Source organism: Molossus molossus, unplaced genomic scaffold, assembly GCF_014108415.1.
Source record: "Molossus molossus isolate mMolMol1 unplaced genomic scaffold, mMolMol1.p scaffold_m16_p_14, whole genome shotgun sequence".
Lineage (NCBI taxonomy): Eukaryota > Metazoa > Chordata > Mammalia > Chiroptera > Molossidae > Molossus > Molossus molossus.
In genome coordinates this window covers 3,169,773-3,190,612 of record NW_023425349.1, presented here as the reverse complement: position 1 = coordinate 3,190,612, position 20,840 = coordinate 3,169,773, and the positions used below count along the sequence as shown (strand labels likewise).

General features: G+C 63.6%; 1 protein-coding gene across 2 annotated transcripts in view; it reads right to left on the bottom strand.

The window, feature by feature from the left end:
- The window catches only part of RALGDS (ral guanine nucleotide dissociation stimulator), a 40,213-nt gene that overhangs the window by 4,162 nt on the left and 15,211 nt on the right, over positions 1-20,840 (bottom strand). Inside the window, exons 1-14 of one of the 2 annotated variants that reach the window (XM_036260949.1) lie at positions 16,676-16,858; positions 7,984-8,094; positions 6,855-7,048; positions 6,024-6,083; positions 5,020-5,213; positions 4,228-4,796; positions 3,303-3,518; positions 2,889-2,992; positions 2,468-2,552; positions 1,900-1,968; positions 1,388-1,474; positions 898-930; positions 468-589; positions 240-335 (exon numbers count right to left, since the gene is read on the bottom strand). In XM_036260949.1, coding sequence (XP_036116842.1) covers positions 240-335; positions 468-589; positions 898-930; positions 1,388-1,474; positions 1,900-1,968; positions 2,468-2,552; positions 2,889-2,992; positions 3,303-3,518; positions 4,228-4,796; positions 5,020-5,213; positions 6,024-6,083; positions 6,855-7,048; positions 7,984-8,094; positions 16,676-16,858 — 2,123 coding nt within the window. Of the gene's footprint in view, positions 1-239; positions 336-467; positions 590-897; positions 931-1,387; positions 1,475-1,899; positions 1,969-2,467; positions 2,553-2,888; positions 2,993-3,302; positions 3,519-4,227; positions 4,797-5,019; positions 5,214-6,023; positions 6,084-6,854; positions 7,049-7,983; positions 8,095-16,675; positions 16,859-20,840 lie in introns of those variants that run through there. The other variant, XM_036260950.1, reaches the window with a different exon arrangement.

The window sequence follows — 20,840 nt, the reverse complement described above, 5'->3', positions numbered from 1 at the left end:
GGAAGGCTGGGTTACTTGGGGGAGGCCTCCCCTGGGACACATCCCACCACGTGCCCCCCGAGTGCTCCATCACCAGCACCCCATCCACTCCAGCCAGGTGACATCAGAGAAGGAAACAGGCCCAGAGACGTGAGGCGACTCCCCCAGTCACAGGGCTGGTCAGTGGGGCAGCTGGGATCTCAGGGCCAGCTGTTGGCCCCCCTGTACCCCCACGGGAGCGCCTGCCTGTGGACACTCACTCGCTCCAGCGTTTGACGATGGCTGTGTTCTTCTTGGCCTTCAGAGTGTTGCTAGCCGACTCGGAGGGTGGCTCCAGCTCGCACGACAGGTTGTAGCTGCAGGACGGAGCGGCAGCTGTGAGCGACCAGCCCACTCGGGTCTCCCTCCCATCTCGCCAGGCAGGTCAGAGCTGACCAGAGCGCCGGATACGGGCTCCGGAGCTGGCCCGATTCCTGCCCCGGCCTCACCTCTCGGTCTCGCTGAGCCGCTCCATGGCCCGGAACCAGGCCCCAAACTGCCCCTCGGGCTCGATGCTGTAGTTGTTACAAGCCGACTGGAGCAGCTTGATCTGCGCGATGACTTCGAATTCCTGGGCCGGAGGGGAGGCAGGTCGGTGATGGCCGGAGTGGGGTGCGGGGCGGACGGGGGCCCGGTCTTGGGTCCCTCCTCCGCTCCCACCCAGGCCTGACCGATTCTCAGAGCTGGATTCAGACAGCCCCTCCCCAGGGAACTGTCCTTGACTCTGACCTCCTGCCCTGCCCTCCACTGGCAGACGTTCCCCCGATTCTGTGTCCACTCTCCCCATCAATGGAACAGGAAGCGGGCAGGGCCGAGAGTATTCCACCCAGGGCTGTCTCTGACTTCTACCCCCCAACACTGAGGGCTGCAGCTACTCACCTTCCTCCTCTTCTCGAAGTTGATCAGTCTCCCCTGGAAGGCAGACAGCCAACGCCCATCAGAAAGTGTCCCCTTGCCCATGACTACCCGGCACCCCTCCCAGGCTGCACTACTGACAGCAAACACCAGGGGGCAGGGCACGCACACAACTTGGACCTGGGGTGGATCCTGGGAGCTGGGAGCTGGGCGCTGGGCCCTGGGGGAAGAGTCTGAGGCCTTAGGCAAGAAGGCCCTGCTCAGCCACCGTGTGCCTGACCAGGGAGGTCTGGCCTCTCACCAGGGCACTGCTCGAGGGAGGGGCCACGTCCAGCCTGGCCAAACTCTCCGGCTGCTCCGAGCCCCACCAGCCAGATGGTGAGCTGCTCACCCACTGTAAGACGGGCAGGTGCCCAGACGCAGAGGCCGCTGGGAGCTCAGGGCTCGGCAGGGGCCCTCTCCTCTGGGGTTTCAAGGCCCGCCCCGCCCCGCCCGCCCCGCCCAGCTCACTCACATACAGGTAGTCCTTCATCGCAGTGTCCAGCATCACCAGGTCCGTGAGGAACGTGCCCAGGTAGGGGATGGTGCCCTGGATGACGCCCTGTGACATCGGGTGGGAGGTGAGGCGTGCGGCCTATGCCGCTCCCCCGGGGAACCCCTCAACCTCAGCCCTGAGCCTGACCCTAAGCCTCCCACATGAAGCAGCCTGGGGACCCTCAGGCACCGACTCCCCTCCTAGTGTCCATGAACCCCAAACTCCCTCTTGTAACCTTCCAGGCCTGGTATTTGGCAAATCCTCATGGTGATATGGTCTCTGGCCCTCCCTGCCCCCAAATGCCCCGATCTCTGTTCTTCCAGGCCCTTGCTCTGGTGGCTCTAACTAGTCCCCCCGAGAGACCAGCTGGACAGGGCCCGGCCCTGCCAGGGCTCAGAGGTCAGGTCTAACGGGCACGTCAGGCACGAGGGCAGCAGGAGGGGAACTCGGGGGGCCAGCCCCTGCCTCTCCCGAGCGTCGGGCACCCTCACCATCTCCTTTGGCCGCTTCTGGGCTCTCTTGGGGTTCATCTCCAGGGTGGCAAACTTGGAGGTGCCCTCCTGCCGGAGTTGAGCATGGGGTCAGTGAGGCCCCCCCCCACATGCAGCCAACTCTGTCTAGGCATTTGGACCCGCACCCGGGCAGCCCCTTTGGGGCCTGGTCCCTGGGCAGGCAGGCGCCCTCCCCCCGGGAGTGAGTTCAGTCCAGACAGAGGGTGGCAGGGCCTGCCCAGGGAGCAGGCTGGGCTGGGAAGGGACGTCCACCCCCGACCCCACCCCCACCAGCCTGGAGGCTGCTGGAGGGACGGTGGGAGGAGACGACAGGGAAGCAGGAGCCCTGACCCCCAGCTCACCCACCCTTCTAGGAGGGCCTACCCACCCCTGCCAGCTCACCCACCCTTCCAGGAGGGCCTACCGCCCCAGGCCACCCCCTCCCTGGGCCTCCTGTCCCCAAATTGCCCCCACCTGCCCACGGACCAGTAGGCCCCTCTTCCCCCGAGGCCCAGACGACAGGCCTGGAAGTTTCAAAGGCTCTGCCGCGCAGCACCCCCGCCCTCACCTTGATGAGCAGCTCTCTGCTCAGGGAGTAGTTGTTCTCGTCCGAGAAGATCTCCGACAGCTTCTGAAAGGCCCGCACGCTGTCCCTGGGGGTGGCGGGGGGTGAGCAAGGCCCCTTCACCGCCAGACCCAGACCCAGCCTGCTGTGTGGGGGTGCACGGGGTCCTAGCGGCTCCAGGGGCTGGGGAGGGGCTTTCACGTTGGTCACCTGCACCCCCCCCCCCCATTTCTGAGTGGCCCTGTCCTGACCAGTTTTGACTTCATGTGGCTCAATCCAGTACCTGACAGACAGGGAAACCGAGTCCCGAGGCCAATGGACAGGTAGAGATCGCACCCACCGTGGCCCCGCAGGCTGCAGGCTCGCGGGGGGGAGGGGCCCAGCCCTGGGGGAGGCCCTGGCGCACCCTGGAGCTCCCGCCCACCTGGAAACCTCCTCCCACGTCTTCTTCAGGCGGTGGATGGAGTTGCTGCGCAGGGCGGAGAGGATGGCGTAGAGCGAGGAGAAGTTCTTCAGGACCCGGCACTCCTGGGGCGGGAAGAGAAGGCCCCGTGGGCATGCGTTCCCACAGCTCCCTGCGGGACCCCCTCCCCCGGGTGAGACAGATGCCTGGGAGCCCCGAGCGGACCTGGGCCCTGAGGAACACTTCGAGGGCAGGAGGACCTGAGCTCAACCAGGGAGAAACCTGAGGAGGCTGTGAGTGCCCAGGCGGGGGGGGGGAGAGTCAAGGTCATCGAGCCCCAGAAGCAGAAGGGCCTGGGGTCTCTGCAGGGTCTCCTACCCCAGACCACAGCCCCGAGAGAGGGCAGAGGGATCCCCGGGTCCCTCCAAGGCATACCCTGGCCACCTCGATCCAGTGCTCCACCACCCTGGCCCTGGCCCGGGCCGTCACACTCCGGTCCCCGAGGCAGGTGGTGATAACGCAGTTGGCCACACTGTTGAACTGGGTGACGGTAGCACGGACCGTGGGAGCCAGGTGCTCCTTGCCCTTCTTGTCCCGCTGGGACCAGATGGAGCCCAGGCAGTGGTAGGGCACCACCTTCTTGAACAGCTCCTGGGGAGCAGGGCAGTGTCACTCGGCGCTGCCACACCCCGGCTCAGCAGGCGCAGCCCCCACCCCCAGTCCCAGGGAGGGTCCCTGGTCAGTGCTGGAGCCCTGGAGACCAAGGATGTGGACTGAGCCTTGTGGGGGCCTCTGGGTTCTGTCCCCAGCCCCGTGGGCACCAGCACACGAGAGACCCGGGATGGAAGGTTGGCAGGAAGATAGGCATCTTCATTAGCCCGTCCTCACTAACTCCGAGCACCAGAAGGTGGCTCCCACCTGCACATACCAGGTGGCACCTGGAGCCCCAGCGCCCCTGTCCGTTCCTGTCCAGATGCTCACCCACGGGGCGGCAACTAGAGGCATGGCCTGGTGTCAGCAGTGTAGTCAGGTGCACAGCCGGTGCCTATTAAGTGCTGAGGCTAGAGGGGCCTCCTGGGCAGACAGGGTGAGCTTCCCTTCCCCCACACAGCCGGGTCCCCCAGCATTCTGCTGTTTCACCTAATTTCCTCAGTCACTATGCAGAGGGGTGGGGGTGGGGGGGCCCCAGATCCACAGTCAGCAGGGAAATCAAGGCCTTGGGGTTAGGAAGTTTGAGAATGTTACACGGTTTGCAATGCTGGGCCTGAGATTTGGGCCAAGACATCAGCAGCACACGTGGGCAGCAGATGCCGGAGGAAGGGGCGCCCTCCCTGCCTGCCCGCTGGGAAGAGTTGCTCACCGCGTCCATCAGGGTGAACTGCTCTGCCACGAGGTCGGGTGGAAACGCCAGGAGGTGAGGCCTCCCCTCGCTCAGCCCGTTCTCTGCAGTCACAGGCGAAGGCCAGGAGGGCTCTGGTGCTGGGGCTGGCTCGAGCTCCAGAGTTTGCAAAAGAGCTGCCTCCAGCTCTGGAGTCGGTGTGGGAGTCAGTGCTGCTGCTGGCTCTCGCTCTGGAGCTGGTTCAAGCTCTGGCTCAAGTTCCTGAGCCAGCACCAGCTCTTGCTCTGAAGCCAGCACGAGACTGGGTGCTAGAGCTGGTGTTGGAGCTAGCTCTTCCTCTAGAGCCGGCACAAAACTGGGCACTGGAGCTGGCACGAGACCAGGTGCTAGAGCTGGCGCTGGCGCTGGCAGGGGACTGGGCGCTTGAGCCGGTGTTGGAGCCAGCTCTAGCTCTGGAGCTGACTCTGGAGCCGGTGATGGAGCCGGCTTTAGCTCTGGAGCCGGCACAGGAAGGGGTGCTGGAGCCGGTGTCAGAGCCAACTCTAGCTCTGGAGCTGGTTTTAGAGCTGATACTGGAGCTGGTGATGGAGCTATAAGAGGAGGAAAGTTCAGCAACACACCTGCTTTTCCAAGACAAAAATCACGCCACTGCCTTCTAGAGAAGCATCAGCCCAGGACGTCTTCCCCCTCTGCAGTCCACCAGATAGGTGGTCTGAGGCCAATCTCTGCCCCTGGCCCACACCAGCCTCTGGAGGCTCCTCTCTGTGTCTAGCACCGACCCCGCCCCACGTGCCCACCCCACGTTCTCCTCACCTTCCAGCTCTGCCTCAGGAAGCTCTGTGTGCTCCAGCTGAGCCAGGAGGAGGTGGGCACGGCGCTCCAGGTCGGAGCCAGGCATGTTGAGCTGCACGTAGGCCACCAGCTGCTTGAGGCAGGGGAAGTCCGGGGGCTGGCAGAAGTCCTCCGAATACTGGTCCAGCCAGGTGCCCAGGATGGAGGAGATGGCACTGGGGTGGGTGGAGGGGGGACTACAGAATCAGAGACCTGGCCTCTTCTCCCATGTGGCCCTCCTGTGGCACCTTTGTGGGGGCTGGACTCAGGGCCTGGTGCCCAGGCAGGGGCTGGCAGTCTCCGGGGAGGGTGCCCTCCATCAACGGTGTGACCACCTCTCCTGCCGCAGGGAAGCCTGACACACCCCTGTCTGTCCCCGGCCCCTCCCACTGGACCGTATGCCCCACGAGGCCAGGGAGGGGCTGGCCTGCTCTGTTCATGGCACAGACTGGCACTCAGTAGGTGCTGCCTAAACATGACTGGGAGGGGGACCGGCCAAGTGTGTCCTGCCAGCCTTCGCGGCACCTCAGCCTCAGCGCGTGCCCACGTGCTGCCCTGTTCTCTGTGACACGGGTGGGCCTCGTCCCTCTGACACTATTCTGGGGAACTGGGCACAGCCTGCCCCAGCCTGAGTGCAGCTGGGCTGGAGGACCGAGGTGGGGCCGGTGTGTGACCAGGGTGCTCCCCCACCTCCTGTCCTGGCTACCTGGATAGGGACAGGGGTAAGCAGAGCTGTGGGGGGGCTGTGGTGGGGACGGGTTCTCTCTGGGGCTGGTTCTGAGTCCCCAGCCTCCCTCTTCCCTAGAGACCCGGGCCCCCACCACAGCTCTGACTCTTTTCCTCTACAGGAGAAGCCCCCAGACCTCAGAACAGCGGGAATCACAAGATGTGTGGGAGCCAGGGTCTGACCAGCCCCGCAGCCTCGGCCCCCAAGTGTCCCCACCACGGAGACAGGAGGCCCGCCCAGCAGACGAGAGTCCACTCACTTTCTCAGGGGGTCCTGGGGTCCGCCGTCCTCGTGGGAATAGGGGAGGGTGCATCCGTATCTAGAGGAGGCCATGAGGGCGTCACATCGACTGTACCTGCTGTTATGTCTGGCGGTACTAGCTACCCGCCCCCCACTGGGATGGGGACCTGCAGGGCAGGAACTTGTCTGCCTTTTGCACTGAGTTGTGTTCTGTGCCCAGGAAAGTGCCCGCACACAGGATGGTTTCACATACGTTTGTGGAATGAATGAGCCCCAGCCGGCACCTTACAGACATCTGAGAGGGTCTGGGGCCCCTCAGCCCGCCCCCAGGGGCCCCTGCACTGGCTCCTCATGGAGGGGACCCCCAGATAGAATCTGGGACCTCTATTCAAATGGGAAGACGTTTCACCCCAGGGCACAGGACGGCGAGGCTTGAGGCAGAGAGCTATTCGGGGCGGGAGAGAGAAAAACCAGCCCAGTGCCCGGCCGGGGTGGCGCCGTGGTTGAGCATCGACCCTGTACCAAGAGGTCGCCGGTTCAATTCCCGGTCAGGGCACGTGCCCAGGTGGTGGGCTGGATCCCCAGTGGGGGGCGTGCAGGAGGCAGCCCATCGATGTTCTCTCTCAGCGATGTTTCCATCTCTCTCTCCCTCTCCCTTCCTCTCTAGTCAATAAAGGAGGAAACAAAAGAGAAAAACCAGCACAGCCCGGGCAGCCCCCCCTGTCCTGAGGACCCGGGGGGCTGCGCTCTTGGCACGGTTTTCACGTGGGCAGACTGAGGCCCAGAGAGGTGACGCGGCATTCCCCGGACACTCGGCAGTGGGGGGAGCCGCCGTCCGCGGGGGGCTCACCTCTTGAACAGCAGGTCCAGGACCTGCTGGGTGGTGGTGAAGGTCCGGTAGGTGCACAGGAAGATGGTGACGTAGGAGAGGTCGCTGCCCTGGAAGGCTGGCACCAGGTGCTCCACCAGCTTCTCCAGCGTGCCTGCCTTCACCGTCCGCACCTTGCAGGTTTCGTACAGGTTCAGGGCCGACTCGTTTTCACACTGGGGTGGGAGAAGGGAGGGCTGATGGTCAGTGGCTGCAGCAGGAACTGTCCAAGGAGCGGAGGGCTGGAGCTCAGACGATCCCCCAAGGGCTCAGGGACATGGAGCAGGAGATGGGACCTGAATGTCCCCAGCAGAAAAAGGTTCTCGGGGTTAACAGCAGAATTCGAGTCACAAAAAAATAAATAAATAAAAAACGAAATAAATAAAAAGTAGAAGTTGGGTGGGGGGTGCTGAGAAGGGCCGCCGCCTGCAGCCTGTGAGCTGAGGAGTAACAGCGCCTCCCCAGGAAGAGAGCTGTGCCCAGGTGCCTGGCACAACAGGCCATTCTGGGGACAGAGCACAGGCTCGTGGGGGCGGGCGTGAGCCGCGCGGGAGGGCGCGCAGGACGCTCAGGGAGTGTAGGGAACCGTCACAGAAAGAGGCCGGGCCCAAACCACTGAGCCAGCTGGCCCCTCTGGAACGGCGGCTCTGGCCTGGAGGGGCCCCGGGGCGGGCTCTGGGAGAGCGAGCCGCAGGGAACACACAGCAGCCTGAGCCTGCCTCTGGGAGTGAGCACAGCCCTTCCTACTAAGAGGCTCGAGGCTCGGAGGAGGTGTGGGACAGTCAGGCAGACAGTGCCGAGGGACAGCGGGGGTCAGCAGCCAAAACAGGAAACACTGGGGCCAGACACACAAACACTCCCAAACTAGCATGAAGTGGAAACAGTGTAGGATGTCATGTCTGATGTTCACACAGACGTGCACACAGTGACTCTGTGCTTGGCCAAGCCCCGGGCTGGCCGGCGGCGGCGGGGGATGGGGCCGATCCCCTTGGGAGCGGGACTGCGGGGGGGCCCACAGGTAGGGCAGCCCTGGGCGGAAGCCAGGTGCAGTCTGGAGTGCCATCTGGAAGCCCGGCCTTCTCAGGGCGGCGGCCCCTCTGCCCACACTCACCCCGAGCCAGCGCTGGCCCTTGTTGGTGCCGTGGCGCACCTGCACCTTGCGCAGGGAGATGGAGTAGACGACCCCGTTGACCAGCTCCTCGCCGATCTCCTGCGTGGAGCTCTGCAAAGACAGCGCCCGGCGGCGGGCGGGGGTCAGAGCCTGCCGGCCCACGCTGCAGGGGCGCCCCTGCGGCCTCTGCTCCCCAGACTGGGTCTAGATCAGCGGCCACACGGGCCTCCGGTCCAGAATGAAACAGAAGATGGGGTTACTATCAGGGCAGGTGGGTGCCGCCCGCCGGGGCCATCCCTTCCATCCTGCCAGCCGTGAGCTGGGTGTGAACCAAGCCCGTCTCCCAATCCCCCAACAACCTGCCCCTGCCCAGGGTGCCCCCAAGACAAGTACTGTTACTTGGCCACTTCACAGACGAGCACATGGGGGCTGAGAGAAGAGCAACCTGCCCAGAGTCATGCTGCTGCAGGGAAATGGCAGATTGGGACCCCACAGCCCTGACTGTGGGGTACCCGGGGCAGCGCGGACGCCCTCCCCCTCCCTCCTCTGTCCTGACCTCCTGCTGACCCAGCAGGGGCCCTGGAGTCAGCATCCCGGGCCTGGGGCGCCCTCAAGGCCACTTCCCCTCCTTTCTGTTCATTCATGGCCTCGTGCCTTCTTGGGCAACAGAGGAGTTCCCAGTCCCTGGTGTCATCACGTGCGCGGGGGCAGGGTGAGAAGGAGGCAGTGCTGACGTGCAGGCTGGTGGCTGGGCTCCACAGGACCCCAAAGCCACGGGACTTTGGCTGGGCCAGGAAGAGGGCCATCTGGCTGCAACCTGGACCCCGGGTAGAGAGGACAGGCCCTGGCTTTAGGGGGCAGCGGCCCCGTCGCACGGGCAGGCTGGCCTGGGGCTGTGTCATCAAGGCCCGGACAGGCCACTTCTCACGGCCTCCCTGGCTTCACAGCACTCCTCAGCCGGCCTGTCCAGGGGAGGGTGAGCCTGCGGGGGGGGGGGGGGGGGGCTGGGAAGTGCTAGCGGGCACGTGGCCATCAATCACACGGTCAATGACCGCAGCTGGGACCACGAACAGGCCACTGCCCCAACCGAGGTGGGTGTGGGGAGCCTAGTGAAAAGTGCTGACTCAGCGGGGCCCACTGACAGCCGTGTCCTACAGCCGAAGCAGGGCCCCTGGGCAGGGACCTGAGATGTCAGCACCCTGGGGTCAGGGACCGGAGGCCTGGGCCGTGCACCTCCTGCTGCCCAGGAGCCATCCTCCGGAAGTCCACTTCCTCTGGCTCAAGGCCGTCCTCCCCGTCTGGGCAGCGCTCCAGCGGGAGAGCCACTGCCGCCGCATCAGGCTCCCGACCCTCCGCTCCTGACCCTCCGCTGCCTCCTCCTCCCCGGAGAGACCAGCCTTTTCTTGGAAGTTAGCGGGGAGCCCAGAGAAGAGGCCCCCCACCCAGCAGCATCTCCCACACCCACACACCCTACACAGCCCACGCCTGGGGAGGTCCAGCCCTGCCACAGAGGAAGGGAAATTCCTCCTCTTGAAGCCGAAAAACAGAAACAGATGCGACTGTCGTCCGGCCTCATGCCCCCTCCCTGCCTGGAAGAGCCCTGGGGGGGGGGGGGGCGGACAAGGGGCTTCAGTGGCCTGTTAGTCCTGCCGCCCGCCACCCCAACCAGGGCCCTGGCCACCCCCACATCTCCTCACAGGCCCCAGAGACTGCCCCCCACAAAGCCCTGTCACTGTCCTGGGGATCTCAGCCACATGTGGCCCAGCTGGGAGCCAAACAGCACCCGAGCGCCTGAGTTCTTGGCAGCAGATCGGGGGCTCGGCGCAGGACCTGCCGTCCAGAGGGCGCTGGACTCAAACCCCCGGGAGCCCACAGAGCACCTGGCTCCCACAGGCCTCCATCCAGGCCTGCTGGACAGAGGCCCCCTGGCCGGGCTAACCCACGGGTGGGGCCAGGGCCTCAAGTCTAAATAGCGGCTCTGCAGTGAGCCATGGGCCTCGCTGGCTGTGAGCAGCTGGCTGGCCCTGCCTGGGTGTCATGTGATCCCTGAGCCCTTCCCCCACCCTGGAGGGGCCCCCTCTGCCAGCCGGTTGGGGTTGGGGGGCAGGGCGGGATGCTGAGCCACACGGGCTGGGCTGGGGGAGCCACTGCCCTGCCGCACGGATGGAGCACAGCTGACCTGTCCTCCCTGGACCCCAGGAAGCAGACCCAGACCGTCGCAGCATTTCTGAGCACCACGTAAACCGGCCACCAGGGGCCACAGCGGGGCAGGCTCTACAGCGAGCTCCCCGGCCCGGGCAGGGAGTGGCAGAGTCGGGCATCTGTCCCCTGTTCTCACCCCCTTGCCAGGGACAGAGAAGGACAGCAGCCAATAGCTCTGGCATCCGGCCCAGGACCCTCCGGGGCAGGAAGGGCAGGGCCCGGGTACTCACAACGACCCTGGGCCACCCTGCTAGCGGAGCGGCTGCCCGGACCCAGCAGCAGCCACAGGGGCGGAAGGCCCCCGAGGACACTCTGGCAGCCTGGGAGCCCCTGGGGGAGGAGGGAGCCAGCTGAACAAACCGACTCGAGGGCAGACGTACGTCCACAGGGCAGCACTGAGCTGTTAGGAGTCAGGAATGTCACATGGAGGCTAAGTCCTCAGGGGACCGAGCCTCCTGTCCCAGCCACTGCAGGCACCGCTGATGTCCCCAGGGCCCTGTGTCTCACGGATGCTGCCTGCCTTCCACCACCTGGGGCCAGTGGCGTGAAGGTGGCGGGGTGCCCCCAGGCCTTGGTGAGCAGAGGCCAGCAGAATGGGCACCCGGGGTACCCCACACCCTGCTGTACCTCAGAGTACAGCCCAGAGCCCCAGGGACGAGGAGGAGAAATGGCCTGGGTGGCACCTGTTAATGTGTCACCGGATGCGCCCTCTTGGGGTGGTGGGCCAGCAGGATGCTGTGTCCCCAAATGACTGCAGGCCAAGCCCAAATGCCCTCAAGGTAAAATGAGGGGCTCACCAGGGGTCCCACCCCTTATTTGGGCCATTCCCCAGCCCTGCCATCTCCCCCAGCAGGCGGTCGTGACTGCACCCCCCATTCTCATCAGCCCTCTGCCCCCACTCAGATGTACATTTCCCATGGAAGCAACAACGGGGGCCCCAGATGCCCTGGCTGCAGGCTGGCTCCCCCTAAGGAGACCTGGCCTAGAGCTGCGGCCGAAGGAGCCTCCAGCTTGCACGCGGTCTCCCCAGCAGCTATGGGAGACTCGGGTCCCTCGGGCAGGGCAGGTGGCGGCAACCACAGGGCGCCGTGTGCATTAGACCACCACTCAGCTGCTGCGTGGGTCCACCCGGTCACAGAGGTCCTGACTGGCCACCCACCAGCCCCTGCAGCCCTAGGCACACGAGGCCCACCAGACCCCCCAGGATGGTTTCTCACGGAGGGCTCGACTCCCAGCCCTGCCGAGCCCCCAGCCTTCGCCTCGGTGCGCTCATCTGTGACATGGGAAGCGCCTCTCTCACAGGGGGACGGTGGCGGTCATGAGAATGCACGCAGCCCAGACCGGCGCCTGGCACACGAAAGCGTCCAGGAAGTGGGACCCGACACGCCCACAGCCCCCCGAGCTGAGGATGACAAACCTCCAGGAGACCTGCCAGAGGCTCTGGGAACCTGGACGGGGACCCTGTCACCCTAAAAGTCTACAGATGGAAGCCAGCCCTGCTGCTTTCTGAGATCATCACCTTCTGTCAAATGCAGGAGCTCACGTGTAACAGATCAAGAGGGTTGCTCAACCCTTAGGAATCCCAGGCACCCATTATACAGAACGGGAGACTGAGGCCTAGGGGATGACCAAGTAGACAGTGTCCAGGTTGAGGGGACAACCAACATTTTTCAAGCCCAAGCCCTGGTTCATCTCTGAGACCATAGCCCAGGGCAGGAAGGATGAAAACGCCGAACCCGCGTGACCTGCTGGCCTGCGGGAGCTGGTGTCCTGCACTGAGCCCAGGGGCACAGATGGCCCTGGAGGGCACTCAAGGTCAGCCCTGGATAAGGGTGGGCCACAATCCTGGTCCCCAGGCCCTACACCCACAGAGGCAGCCTTGGCCGGAGACCCCTCAAGGCATCTGGTTTCCAGGGCAACCAGGAAGCTCAGTGATTCCAGAAACTGTTTGGAGGCTGTGCCGAGCCCCCAAAGAGGTTGACCCATATCCCCAAGAACAAGCCGCCCCCCCTGCCCTGCCCACCAGCCTGAGCTTTACTATTTAAATGTGCTCAAGTGGAGAGGGGAGACCCGACCTCCAGGCTGGCCCTGCCTACTACCCTCCTCCCTCCTGTCCATCCAGGACCACTCCTGACTGTCAGGCCAGAGGGCCACCAGGGGCCAGGCCTGCGAGGGGACAGCTGGTGACGGCTGAGGAGGAAGGTGGCCTGGTGAAGGTCCAGTGCCAACAGCAATACCACGGACCAGTGTCCAGCAACGTGACGGCCTGGGTGCCAGGCCCTCGGTACACTCCCCACATTTAATCCTCCCGACACCTCACCTGATGGATGAGGAAGGAGCTGGGTGGAGAACCTGCTCAGGTCAGGAGCCGAGAAGTGGCAGTTTGGGCAGGGCCTTGAACCCTGGCCCGTGACTCCTACGTCCTATGGAGACACACCCAGGCCTCGCTCTACTGGTGGCTGCCATGGTCACAGCCACAGAGCAGCGTCCAGTCCCTGGTCACGCGGATGCAGAAGAGATACCGGTGATGGGGAGGACTTGCTCAGGTCACAGAGCCAGTCGGGGTGGCCAGGCCCAGCTCCCTTGTACCCACACCTCTCCACAGGAGGGGACATCCAGGGCGCCCACGCCCCAAGGTCAGCTACAAGAGCCAGCCCTGGGAAGCACGGGCACTCCCGGACACCTGGTCAGGAAACAGCCGGGGCAGCCGGCACCTGTCGGCTGCGACGCTGTGCCAGGCACCGTCTCGCTCGGTCCTCGCCGGAACCCTAAGTGGGGGAACTGGCACCAGTTCCATTCTACAGAAGAGGAAACCGAGGCTCGGGGAGGAGCAGGTCCAGGGCTGCAGGGGCCGAGCCGGCGTCCCAGCGCGGTCACCTCCGCCCCCCCATTCACAACACCGTGTCCCCAGGCGGTTCTGCTGGGCAGGCTGCTCAAGCGCCAATACTTCCCGGGAGAGGAGGGGGAAATGCCCAGGTTCCCCACCTGTGCTGGGTGCTCCCGCCCTGCTCACCCACGACCTCTGGCTGCGGGCCACTTGCTCCCCGGCCACGGGCTGGCCTCCTGCTCTAGGCTGCAGGTGTCAACTCACAGGTCATCAGAACTGGATCGGGAAGTCGCTTCACTAGAGCTGTGTGTCTGGGAACACGGCATTTCTGGGCCAGCGAGCTGGAGGCCCAAGCCTGGGACGGCGTGGCCACAGCACGGTGCCAGGCCATGGGAGCCATCTGGGCCGCCAGCCAGCAGCCCCGGAAACCACCCCACTGGCTCCCTCGGGGGCTACTGAGGGCCAGCGCTAAGTCGATTCCAATTACAGGGCCTGGATCCGTCCAACTTCAGGCGAAGGATGGGACTCCGGCCCTGCGCCCGAGAGGGCTAGTGTCTCCCAGAGCTGACCTCCCCGCCACCTGCTCCTGCTCCAGGGCCTTCCCCGAGCCTCCAGGGAAACAGCCCAGGGAGCTCCAGCGTCTCCCAGCCAGAGCCAGCCAGCCAGGTCCCCACCTTCTCCTGCAGCCCCAAGAGGGGAACGGGAGGGTTTGTGGGGGCCCTGCAGATGGCAGCCAGCCAGCCACATCTGAAGACATGCCTCTGGGGCCTCCAGGGCCAAAGGCCCTGGGGGTTAAACTGAAGACCTGCATGCAGTGTGGTCAGGAGACCAGACGACCCTGAAGGAGGCAGGGGGGCTGGAAGGAGACCCTGCCGTGTATCTCTACCCCAGTAACGGAGAAGCCCCCTCACTGTGAGCCTGCACTCAGGCCTTGCAGGCACACTGCCTGGGGCAGGATCCTGCCCCTGCCCCCTGCTTCCTCGCAGACGCTGTGCACTGTTTCATCTGTGAAATGGACACTGACAGTCCTGAACTCAGAAGGCTGCAATGCACGTAATTATTCTACACAGGCCTCCCACACGTTCTGGCGCATATGAGCTATTATTTTAAGCCTTCGGGGGTCCAGCTGTGGGCTTGCCTCTTCCTGGAAGCTCCCCGCAGTGTGCTCTGGCCCAAAGCACTTGGCCTTTTCGTCTATAAATGTCCCTACCCCTCACTCGACCAGGGGCTGCTGGGCTGTCTGAGCTGGTTCCGTTCCCCCCACATCTCCAATGTCCTCCTCGGGGACTTAAAGTTTCCTCAACAGCAATTCTTCTCTGACCCCTCTGGTCTCCTGCACACAGTGGGTACCCAAGAGAACACAGCCCATGTTCTCTGGCTGTGTCCTCGGCTGTGCATCCGTCTAAACCAGGGACTTCTCGGAGCTCCAGTCCCCTGTAGGGTGGGGCTGGCGCCTGCTCTGGAGGGTTGGTCAGAGCCGGCTGGAACAAGGTGGTGGTGTCTGCACCCAGTAGGTGCTACACACCTGAGAACTGCCTGGCTGAGGCCGTGGCCTGCCCAGAGACGGGGCTTGGGCCAGGTGACCTCCAGAAGCACAGAACCACACAGGCCGAGCTGGGTCAGTGGTGGCTTGGCTTAGAATCAAGATGACGAGTGAGCGGATGCCCAGATGTGCAAGGACATCTGGCAGCCCAGAGAGGGAAGGACTGGGCGGAGGCTTGGTGGGGAAACGGGGGGCGGGGGAGGGAAGGCAGAAACTGCCTGGTGGTTTCCAGAGAGGACAGGGACCACAAGCAGGGCAGCCCCAGCTCTGGCACACTACAGCGACCAGGAAATCAGCTCCAGGATAGGGGGGGTGTGCATTGGCAGGAGGGACAGGGACTCCCCTGCCCCCTCCACCGGCCCATGGTAAATGGTCATTGTGTTTGGTTTCCGGCAGTGGCCTCCTCTTCTGCCAGGACCCTGGTTTTCCTGCCCCAGCCAGAAGCTTCCCCTTTGATTCTAAACAGTGGTTGTGGCCTGGATCAAGTGCTGAGGCCCAAACAGCAGCAGCAGGAGGGGGAGGGGGGCAGAGGAAGGCTGACCCTGGGCAAGGGTAGGGCTCAGATCTGCCTCTCCCTCAGGTCCTCGGGGATGCATATGGACGAGAGGGAGACAGAGAAGCGGCCAAGCAGCTGGCCCCACCCTGGCCAGGAACCTGCCCAGCCCCTGTGAGCATGCAGGCCAGACCCTCCCGGCACACAAAGCCCGACTGGCTGCCAGGTGATGAAAGTCAGATGAGTGCTGGGCTGGTGTCAGGCCTCCTGGGGTCCTGAAAACACACCAAGCCCAGGGGGAAAGGGTCTCCTGGCCCAAGGTCCGTCCCCCTATTCTCCCCACACACCCAGAGCTCCCTCTACGCTGGGCATGGAGTCACACTTTATCCTTGGGCAAATGTGCTTCTAGGCCCTGTCTAGGTCCGGGGTACACACACAGACGCACAAGACCCAGCAATGAGAACGCACGGGGGTGGCGAAAGTGATGAAGGGGAGGCGCAGGACACCAAGGGGGCCCTAACCAGGGCTCAGGAACCTCAGTCAAGGTTCTGGCTTGGCCTTGACATGCTCAGCCCCTCAACTCAGGGCTGGCCTCTGTCCAGGCCCCGTGCCCAGGCAGAGCAGGGTGAGGGGCTCATCCCTGGATCTGCCATCTCTGCTGCAGGGGTCAGGTGCAGTCAGGCAGATATTGCTCCCCCAACCCACGTGACCCCATGACCCACTGAAACGAACTTCACAGAGCGCACTAGAAACAAGAGTCCCAGCCCTCAACTGGCTACCCCAACGCCCACTGGTGACAGGCACATACCCCGTTCTCTGAATTCTCCCAAATCTAAGGTGTTGGGGCAATTTTTTTCTTTTTTAAAAAATGTTTATTTATTGATTTTTAGAGAGAATGAGGAAGGGAAGGAGGGAAACATCGATTTGTTGCCCACTTATTTATGCATTCATTGGTTGATTCTTGTATGTGCCCAGACAGGAGATCAACCCGCAACCTTGGAGTATCCATATGACGCTCTAATCAACTGAACTACCCGGCCAGGGCCGGTGGGGCCTTTTCTAATTAAGCAGCAATGAGTCAGTCACTCCTCCAGGCATGAGGGCCTTGTCCCAATCTCCTGCCTGAACACCTGGCTCCACAGATTGGAGCCTGCTTCCCCTCCACCCCTCTATGCTGAGCGGCCTGAACCTCAGCTCTACCTCCCACCCCAAAGGGGGCTGTCTGGAAGGCCACTGTAGTCCCAGCCACCTCTGCCGATTCCAGGAGTTGGGCGCTCTAACCACGTCCGTCACCTGTATTTGGAAGCGGACTGCCTGTGCACCGGGCCCAGCCCCTGCCGTGGGGACGCCCGCAAACAGTGACAGCCCGCGGAAACCGATCTCCCTGGGCTGCAGGGGCCCGCGGCCGGCGCACCTGGGCTCAGCGAGGGCAGGCACTGGGGTGGACAGAGCGGGGCCGGCAGACCCACTGCGGGACCGGCTGCGCTGGCGGCCCCCATGCCCACCTTGCTGCCCTGAGGTTGGAGCAAGGAGGGGACTTCTGCAAAAGGACCCTCCTTCCGCGCCATCTGGACGCTCGCCCCCCCCCCCTCGCGGGGCCACGAGTCGGCCGGCCTGGCTCACCCACCTCCAGCCGCGGCAGGTCGGGGTCGAGCTGCGTGAAGCTGTGCAGCACCACCGGGCAGCTGTCGGGGCCGCCCACCTCCAGGCGCACGGCGTCCCACACGCTGCGGCTCCGCCGGGAGCCCGGGAACAGCGGCTCGGCGGCGCCCGCAGGCCCGGCCGCCCCGGCCCACATGCGCTGCACCATGGACGGCTCGCAGCGGCGCGGGCGGCCGGCCGGGCCGCGGGACCCGGGGCGGCGCGGGGGGCGGAGGCCCGCGCGGCTCGGCGCTGCCTGCGCTCTGCGCCCGCTGCGCGGCCCCGCTGAGGTCAGGCCGGGGGCGGGGCCGGATCCGGGGGCGGGGCCTGCGGCGTGGAGGGGCGGGGCCGGAGATGCGGAGGGCCGTACGTGCGCACGGGCGCCGCCCCCCCAGCTGCGCGTGCCCTTCGGCGAGCGGGCGCCGTGCGTGGCGGGGCTGTGGGCACCGCGGTTAGGCACCGTGCGGGTTCGTGCGCTCGTGCAGTGTGTTGTGCCCGTGCTGACCTGTGGTCCAGCGGCCCTGGAGTCAGATCCACCCCCCACGAATTCCAGTGAAGCCTCTCCCTAGCTCGGTGGCCTTGGACAAGTTGCTTAACCTCTCTGAGCCCGTTCCTGCATCGGAGAGGATCCCATTGGGTTGCTGATGTAGGGCGCTCAGCTGGCCCCTTGCTGTGTGCTCCTGAGCTCCTGAGTTGTTTTTGGTGCATCTGGAAGGCCTGAGTGTCCTTTCTGCCTTACAGCCACCTGAGGGGGAGCAGTCAGGAAGGTAAGGGGGGACCGAAGACCAGGCATCACTGGGGCTGAGGGATACAGACACTCAAGAGTGACAGATCCCCAGCCCATGTGGCCCAGTTGGTTGAGCATCATCCAGTGCACCAGGAGGTCACTGATTCAACTCCCGGTCAGGGCACCTGTGGGGTTGCAGGCTTGATCCCCGTGGGAAGGGGCATGCAGAAGGCAGCCGACTGATGTTTCTCTCTCACGGACTTTTCTAGCTCTCTCTCCCTCTTCCTTCCCCTCTCTGAAAGCAATTAAGAACGCATTGAAGGAAAAAAAGAGGAGTAAGAGACCAAGAAGGACAAATACCAGCTGGAGCAGCTGCCCCTGGCCTGGTCAGCGGAGGCCACCTGGTCAGCACAGTGAGGGAGGAAGTGAAGCTGCTGAGGGCTGGGGAGGAAGCAGGGCTAGGGAGCCTCTACTCTTTCTAGAAACCAGTGGGATGGGAAGAGGGATCCTGGCGGTTACCATCAGGGTCAAGAGAGTGTAGATGGATGAATGAATGGACGCCCTCCTCCCCCGCCACACACACACACCTAACCCAATGCTGGGCCTCAACCCTCAACCCTTAGCAACCCTGCCAATGCCCCCAACCTCCCTAGAGCCAGTCCCATACCACTGGGCCCCAGTAAGCTCCCACCTGAGCACCCTTTGGCTTGGCAATCCCACTCAGGAATTCACCCCCCAGGTGGCAGTCTGAGGTGTGGACACGGATGTCTACGTGAGCACGAGCACGTTTACAGAAACCTCGGTTACACCTCTGTCCAACACGATCGACTCAGGTGACCTGCGCTGACCGGCTGGGCCCGCGACAACCTGTGATGCTGTAAGCGCTTCTCAGAACGGTGCCGTGGGAAGCCAGGACACAAATACGCTCACTGACATCACACACGTCCTGGGACTGCTCTGCAGTCGGGGAGGTTATTCCGAGGACCGCTCGTTTCTCTTTCACTTCTCTGACCTTTCTAACATTTCCAAAACATGTTTATGGCCACACACATCTGTCTGGGTTTTTTTTGTTTTTGTTTTGTTTTGTTTTGTTTTGTTTTGTTTGTAGTATGTGCCCCTAGCAGGAACCGAACCCGGGACTCTCTGGTCCGCAGGCCAACTCTCAACCGCTGAGCCAAACTGGCCAGGGCACCTCTGTCTGTTTTTAAGCAACATGGTTCGATGGGGTTTGAGGTGGAGGTCCCCAGGAGGCATGGTGGGAAGGTTCCGTGACCTGCCCCTGGGTGAGGTGAGTGGGGCACGTTTAGAAGGATACCCTCGAAGCATCAGAGGGGTGACCTGGACACCAGGCACTGCCCTCTGGCTAGAAGCGTCTCCTCCCAGTCCTTCTCCTGGGGCCAAGCTCTCAGAACTTGCCACTAGAATCCAGCACCTGCCAGTGGCTCACTTTATTTTCTCCAGAGAGGGGCCTGGGAAGCCAGCTCAGGCCCATTTTACAGCTGGGAAAGGGCCCCCGGAGGCCAAGTAACTCGTGAGTGCACCCAACGTCACCGCCTCTGGCTTGGAAGGTTCAGGCTGTCAGGTAGGCGGGGAGGTGAGGCGTGGGCATCTCCATCACTACACATGCCCTGGCGTTGGGGCTGCCCTCTGGGGGCCTGCTCACAGCTCAGCTGCGTGTGCATGTGCACATATGTGCACGCCCCTAGTCCCCCAGGTGGCAGGGTGGCCGAGACAGGCTCAGGCATAGAAAGGCTGGGTTTGAAACCCGTCCCCCCAGCAGGTCACCTGCCCTCCAAGGAACAGCATTCTGCTGTACCAAGGGGTCTAGCTGACAGGACAGCTCAGGAAAAGCACCTGGCTCGAGAGGGTGCTGGGAGGAACAGAGCGCAAGGCAGGGGGGACGCCTGGGGTCACATACCGGCGGCACTCCTTCCTGCCTCACCCCCTCACAGTGCACCCTGACCCCGGCTGTCCCAGGTTCCCAGCCTCCCCTGCGGGTTACGAGAAGCCCCCGAGGACACCGCGATGCTGCACAGACCGCCCCACAGGTGGGAAGCTCCTCGCACAGGATGCTTCAAAGACAGGCTGCGAACCGACAGCCGGGACGAGAACCCGGCCAAATCAGCCCACACACGTGTTTTGTTTGGCTTGCAAAGTGTTTTTCGATTTTTGAGCCAACACTGAAAGGTCAGGTGATTTCACATAAAAATCCACATTTCTGGCTTCTCCTGTAATCTGGACGACCTGGCCAGCAAGAGGTCTGTGTCCCCACGAGCAACAGGAGGCTAGGCGGGAGCTGACCAGAGCTGTCCCCTCCAGCCAGGGCGTGTCTGCATGCACAGGCCCCACTGGCCCTTCCGTCCTCTCTGGCTACAGCCTCCCGGGGCAGCTACCTCCCATGGAAGGGAAAGGTGTGCTCAAGCCAAACCTGGGGTCCCTTTTCCTTCCCACTTCCCACCATGGTCCCCCTGACACAAGTCAGCCAGCGAGGTCTTGACTCCTAAAAGCTCCCCCACCTGCCCCCACACATCCTCAGGAGAAGACCAGCTGCGAGGTGAGGCCCTGTCTGCATCTCTGGGCCTCTGCCCGCATCTCTGGGCCTCTGCCCGCACCCGGCCAGGCTCACACAGAAGGGTGGCGCCACAGGGCTTCCGGCCATCGTCACTGCCCACCGTACTCCCCCCACCGACGGCATCTGATAGGTGACTCGCAAGGCCCCAGAGGGTGGCTCTTGGGAGGTCTGCCAGGTGCATAGTGGCTCAGAACAGGAACTGCTCTCAAGGCCCTGCCATCACCTCCTCCAGCCTAAGCTCGGCCAAGGCCATGGCGGAAGCTGGTGGCCCAGTGAGAACCAGAGGCCAGATACCCAGGTCAGGCCTTGGTGGAAAAGCTTTTATCTCCCTCTGGGAAGGTAAAGGTCACCCTGTCTGTCTGCCTTTTGTGGTCTATATTTATAGCCCAGGGAGGACACAAAGTGGGTGTGGCCCGGCCAGGCTCCTCAGTCATTTCCCCACAGAGACGTCACCATTCCTGGCCTGCCTGGGTCCTGGGGTGGCCCTCTGAGGGCGGATGAGCACATGCATTGGCAGCAGGTGACACACCTGGGCCCAGCCTGGGAGCTTCTGGAGCAGTGGGCGGGCCTGGCCTAGCCCCACCTCCTCTGCCGCTAGGTTTCTGGGAACCTCCAGAGGCCTTCTCTTCCCCTAAGGAAGGAGGGGATCCCCACAGGCAGGAGGCAGAGCCGAGAGGTGGCCAGGAGGCGGGAAACGCAACCTCCAAACTCAAGGAGACCGTTCTGGGTGGAGGATATAACATCATCACCACTCCAAATCTCTGACCTCACTGGGTGTTACTGTCCCAGGACAATCAGAACAAGATACATCAACGCCTGGAGCCGTGGAAACCGCCCCACACTGGGCTGCCA